The sequence below is a fragment of the Helianthus annuus genome, chromosome 3 (genome assembly GCF_002127325.2).
Source record: "Helianthus annuus cultivar XRQ/B chromosome 3, HanXRQr2.0-SUNRISE, whole genome shotgun sequence".
Taxonomy (NCBI): Eukaryota; Viridiplantae; Streptophyta; class Magnoliopsida; order Asterales; family Asteraceae; genus Helianthus; species Helianthus annuus.
The window spans coordinates 41,199,443-41,205,760 of NC_035435.2; the positions used below are offsets into that span (position 1 = coordinate 41,199,443).

At 34.0% G+C, this 6,318-nt stretch overlaps 1 protein-coding gene across 1 annotated transcript; it reads left to right on the top strand.

The window, feature by feature from the left end:
• The first annotated feature begins 1,595 nt into the window (after positions 1-1,595).
• On the top strand, positions 1,596-4,413 carry LOC110868910 (4-coumarate--CoA ligase-like 6). The gene is made up of 6 exons (XM_022118179.2): positions 1,596-2,737; positions 2,960-3,149; positions 3,463-3,608; positions 3,761-3,828; positions 4,022-4,124; positions 4,231-4,413. Exons 1-6 carry the CDS (start codon positions 1,631-1,633, stop codon positions 4,342-4,344), a joined length of 1,728 nt encoding a protein of 575 aa, XP_021973871.1. The 5' UTR covers positions 1,596-1,630; the 3' UTR covers positions 4,345-4,413.
• Positions 4,414-6,318: the final 1,905 nt, after the last annotated feature.

A 6,318-nucleotide genomic window follows, 5' to 3' on the forward strand; every position in this document is an offset into this window, starting at 1 on the left:
AGTTTTTGTATTATGAAATTACTGCCGGTATGTGGGGTTTTTTATACAGTACTTGATAAGCTTTGCTATTGGACAATTGAGGGCCAATAGTGACATGACCATAGTCATAGGAACTACTACCGAGTGACAAATACTGATTTTGAGTAATTGAAAGATATAAACAAATGTAAAAAACCTTAATTCTGTAATTATAACAATATGTTTTTGTACAAACTGAATGAACTCACTAGTATTTTTTGTTGATCAAATGTTTTCAAAACGCATTTCATGTGATTTACTATGAAAAGAAGAAAAAGTGCTATTAGGCGCTCAAGCTTAAATAAGTGGCTATGTAAACCTGAATAAAACTTGTTTTGTAATCAAGGGTTTGTCACTGATTAAATCCTTTATGTAAATATAGATTTCATCCCACAATTTATGAATTGAAAGCTACGGTGTTTTGAACACTCTGATATTTTTCTTGACACCCGGTCCTGATGAAAATTCCGCTGAGATAATTTAAATAAACATCGGTACCACTTTTGTCTGCTCACGGCTCCCGCACAGGGTAGAATCAGAGGTTGTGACAGAAGATGGTATCAAAGCCACTAGTTTAAGCTAATTAAGTATTGTGAAAATACTTAAAATTAGTAGTCAAGATGCGATTGTCTAGAACGTGTTGGTTGTGACGCTTCCGCTTCCTCCTTTACAAACCTGAACAGCCTCTTGTGCCACCGATATGAGCAAATAGTCAAGCGTACCCGAGTTGGTGGGAGAATCATTTAAAGTCTCGGAACTTGTAGACATTTTCTAAAATTTGAGAGAGTTGTGTTGAAGTGTTGAGAGTTATGTGTGCTTAAATATATGTTTTGAGATAGTTGTGTTGAAGTGTGAGAGTTGTGTGTGTTTAAATATAAGTTTTATTATAAAAATTAATTTTTTTTACTTTGTAGCCGTTCATCAATTAATGGCCCACAAGAACAACCTCGCCAACGCTCGCCAGTGCATTCACTTTTCAACAATATAGCGTCCCTGGATGACACCCAGGGTTTGGAAGGGGAGGAGGTGCTATTGCTAAAAGAAATCTGAGATGGCATAGGGGTGGCGTCCCATAACGCAAAACCTAAGGGCTTATTACAATGTCATTTTATAAAATCACTTACTTGAGATGGAAACCATAATCATTTTAATTATCGTTACAACAATTTCTTTAAGTACTAAGTTACAGGAGTGTAAATGAGAGGGGACAAGCCCAAACTTAACTAAGCTCAAATTTGGATTGTTTATTTTATGAGTGGTTAAGCTTTTACTCAACTCTAAGTAGCTTCTGATAAATTTGTAGTTATTTTAAAGTGTATTTATAACTATAATTCTTATAGATACCATAGTATCTTTTTTTTTTTTTTAGGTAAAATAAGCTAAAAAAGAGGAAGTGTCCTGGAAGTGTCTGTGATAGCACTGAACTGAGCACTAGTCAAAGGACCCAATTGGTCAGACTTTGCGAACACTTTATCTAGTATGCCACAAATATATAATATATATGTTTTTATTCAAACATGCATCACATTGATTTACTATATATAACTACCACGGCATCGCTATTAGATCGACCATATCAAAACCTAAGTAAGATTTATCTTGTGAAACAACCATGGCAACATACTTTAACCAAAACCAATCAAACATCCTTTCTTCACAAAAAGCCCATATATTCAAAGATTTATTCAAGAAAAAACAGTTCAATGATCTTCCTCACTGGTATTCCTTAGAAACAGGAATATACAGTAGCAAACACTCACCAAGAACCTTACCTTCCGACCCTTTTGTTGATGTTGTATCCCATATATTTTCCCAAAAACACAATGGGAAAACATCCTTCATAGATTCTTCAACAGGGTTCTCCCTTTCATACTCAGAACTACAACCATTAGTTAAATCCATGGCCTGTGGGCTCCACCACCAAATGGGTATTTCAAAAGGTGATGTTGTTTTGATGCTTTTACCAAATTCAATACACTTCCATATTGTTTTCTTGGGTATTTTGTATCTTGGTGCTGTAGTGACCACCATGAATCCTCTTTGTACTGTCTCAGAAATTAAAAAACAAACTAGTCAATGCAATGTGAAACTTTGTTTCACTTTGTCTACTAGACTTCAAGACTTGAGTGCATTAGGGATCACTTCCATTGGGGTACCCGAAAACGCAAACTACGATCCAAACTCGACTGCTTTCTCATGTTTTCACCAGCTTATTTCGCGTCATAAAAATAATTCCCTGCCCCCTCGAACGATTAGCCAGGATGACCCTGCCGCTATTCTATTTTCTTCTGGCACTACTGGTGCTAGTAAAGGTGTAGTCTTGACTCACAAAAACTTGATTGCGGGGGTTGAGTTATTTGTTCGATTTGAAGCTTCGCAGTACGGTGATAACAACGAAAAAAACACTTATTTGGCTGTTATACCCATGTTCCATATATATGGTCTTACACTTTTCACTTTAGGAATCTTGTCACTAGGCTCATCCATTGTAGTGATGAACAAATTTGACCATAATGAGATGGTTCGAGCTATCAGCAAATATGGTGTCACACATTTCCCAGCAGTACCTCCATTGCTTAAAGCATTGATCAAAGTAGGAAAGAGTGTTCATCGTGGTCACTTGAAGAGCTTAATACAGGTGTCAAGTGGAGCAGCACCTTTGAGCTCACAATGCATAGAGGAATTTGTACAAACATTTCCTCATATCGATTTCATTCAGGTAACTACAACATTTTCCCAATGCGTCATTAAAACTCGTGTAACTTGAAGTAACGGTAATGTTGTTGTTATATGACCTCGTGGTTTGTAAACAACCTCTTGCAATACTAGGTATATAAGGATGTGTACATGAGGTCCAAGTTGGTCTGATAGCCATCGTTTGCGGGGTTTCCCCTTATCATTTATGTAACCATGATTCTATACTAATTTAATATACATATAGGGTTACGGCTTGAGTGAATCAACTGCTGTGGGAACACGAGGATTCAACACAAAAGAAATAAGGAATTACACATCAATAGGGTTGCTGGCCCCTAACATGCAAGCCAAAGTGGTAGATAATATTACTGGTTTGTGTTCACCTCCTGGAAAAACTGGAGAACTTTGGTTACGAGGGCCAGGCATTATGAAAGGTAACGCATGATAATCACTCAAGTCTATGTACCATTTGGGTGTATCCACACACTTATAATAGTATAAATTTGTAAAGAAATTCAATATATTTAAATCTTAATTTTTTAAATCATGATTCCAAACACTATTATGTTTTGATTTAACAGAAGTGGTATATTTTAGTTACTTATCTACACTTAGTAGTTTAACAGAAATAGTTTATAAAAATATTTAAATTTTTATAACTTCGAGACGAATAATTTCGAATATTTAGATGTCTAATATTCACGTTACAATTAGTCTGACTGTTTGTTTGATGTGGATTTCTGCTAGAATATCTAAAAAATGTTGAGGCATCTTGTTCAACAATTGATAAAGATGGGTGGCTGCACACTGGAGACATAGTTTATTTTGACCATCAAGGGTATTTGTTTATTGTTGACCGACTCAAAGATGTCATAAAATACAAAGGTTTTCAGGTACTTAGAATGGTTTTTGTTATTTATTTATTTATTTATGTTAAGTATACAACTAAAATGCATTACGGCTTTTACTAGATTTTAATTATTACTGAGCGGCTAATAATCAGAAGAGTACTTCTTACACAAGTTTTATTTGGACATTTGTGTAGATTGCACCAGCTGATTTGGAGGATGTATTGGTTTCTCATCCAGACATAGATGATGCTGTAGTTATAGGGTAAGAATATTTGGTCCACATAATATGTCTGTATATAGTTTTTATGGAATATTTGAATACAAACTATTACATTATATAAAATAACTAAATAATTACTTTATATAATAATTGTTAAATTATGTTGTCTAGATCAAATGTAGTTTAACATTCGATTGGACTTTCTTAAGTTTTGGGTTTCATATATATTGTTCAGGAGAATGGATGAAGAAGCAGGAGAAATTCCGATGGCATTCGTCGTGAAGAAACCTGAAGCTAAAATTTCACAATACGATGTCATTGATTTCGTTGCTAAACAGGTTCATATTCTTTAATCTTTTAAGTAAAACATTTTTAAAATTTCTGTTCATTGAACTGTTTTGTAATCTAAATTCTTGCTATATTCAATGCATCTTTATTTGACAGGTTGCGCCTTACAAAAAAGTCCAAAGAGTAGAATTCATTAACGCAATACCAAAATCTGCAGCAGGAAAGATTTTGCGACGAGAGTTGAAGTGCACATTTTCTTCAAGACTTTAATCTTTTGTGGTGGCCCTTCACTATAAATGTACATGGAGCTTTAACGAACTACTCCATATTCTGTGGCATTGAATAATCATGTTATTTTGTTTCTTCATTTCTTTAAGTGCTTAAACAAATGGTAAACTTGTAACTTAAATGTAAGTATTGGATTATATGAGAAGGAAACGATTATTGTAGTTTACTTGATAACATTAAATTACAATATAAGAATATATTATCATAGATTACTACCAGCAATTACTTGAATTAAGCTTACTTCAGTTTTACAGTTTACAGTTATACACCAATAATCATTAAAAGAAAATTAGTTGGTAGGAGGAGAAACTTGTGAGATTAAATATATTATTGTTATAATATTTAATCTTGTAGCCATTATAATCATTTATATTATATAGATCAAAATATATTAATAACCTATTAATAATTAGTTGGTAATTGTTGATGGACCATATTACCCTTATTAACTAATTAGGTTTCCTCTTGGGTGTATATATAAGGAGATTATTAGAGAGTTAAAGGGTTACACAAGTTAGACAATTTCACAACCCTCATAACATCACAATCTCGGCTCTCTCTCCCAACCGAAACCCTCCCTTGTTTCGGTTTCATCACCATCATAACTTTACACCCTAAGGAGGAACCAGATCATCCTGACAAGTATGTCGAACTTAATGGCTGCATCTCTGACTGGATTCTTTGCAGGCCTGTCTGCTGTAACAGGTATGTTATTCATGTTTTCCATTATGTTTAAACATAACTGATCAACATGTGGTATCAGAGCATATGTTGATAAATCAGTTCTGTTTTCGTATCCGTTAATTCTGGGATTAAAATCTGGAAAACAGAATTTTTTAAAGTATTATAAACAGCCGGATTCGAGTCCTTTAACAGTGTCCCGAATCACTGTTTTCGAAAAGGAATTTTAATAATTGACTCGAAATCATAATGGGTAAATTAATATCCGAAATCTGTTAATAGAAGTCTTAAATTTAAGGTCTCGGATCCCAGAATTATGTTTTAATTTTCTAGGGTTCATCATTTGTTCGAAGGGAAACTCGAAAATTTCTTAATTTTTGGAATATGATTTAGATTAGTGGGTGTTTTTATTGTTTTTTATCTGAATTTTGTCTATTAAAATTTTCGGAAACTGTTAAAAGATAATCAGTTATAATTTTCGAAATCTTTTGATAAGTTTAGATCAGCAATAAAACAGGAAACATTATCCCACAATCCCTAAAATTTCGAGTTTTCAGTCATTATCACAATAACAGCTGTTAACAGTGGATTTCGAGACCATAAGGTTGCGACTCGAGACCATAAGGCTACAACTCGAGACGAAGGTTTCGACTCGAGACCATAAGGTTGCGACTCGAGACCATAAGGCTACAAATCGAGACCAAGGTTGCGACTCGAGACCTCATAACTGACTCGATATCTCATAACTCAGTCGAGACCTAACTCGAGACCTCACTCAGTTCGATCCGCGCTAACAGGTGGCTTGCTATTAAATACTTGGTTTTGTAAATACTTAATTACATAATCAGAATCAGATAATTTTCACAAAACCAAAATAGCTTAACTTGAATGAGCTTCTGATGTATCATTTCTGGCCAAAGCTGATTTAATACATCTATTTATTGTTCAAGTATAATAAAAGCTATGTTGAGTATGCATTAAAAACGTGAAATGTCTTAATTCTGGCCAAAGCTGATTTAATTCATTTATGTTTAGCATGCTTGACAAGTGCATAACTAAAGTGATTGTCTCATTTCTGGCCAAAGCTGACTTGCCACGATTACTTTACACACATGCTTAAATGATTACACTTCTGGCCAAAGCTGATTTGTCTTCGTTTAAGTAGAATTTTTAGTAAGTCTATTATTTTGATGTTAGTAATAGACAATATCACAGGTTCATAATTAAAATGGTAATTATTTATGCCTGCCTTAGTATAACATGCCCTTAGATCAC

Coding starts and splice junctions, on each gene's coding strand:
- LOC110868910 (XM_022118179.2), top strand. CDS start 1,631: ATGGCAACATACTTTAACCAAAACCAATCAAACATCCTTTCTTCACAA. Junction 2,738..2,959: donor CTCATATCGATTTCATTCAG/GTAACTACAACA, acceptor ATATACATATAG/GGTTACGGCTTGAGTGAATC. Junction 4,125..4,230: donor TTGATTTCGTTGCTAAACAG/GTTCATATTCTT, acceptor TTTATTTGACAG/GTTGCGCCTTACAAAAAAGT.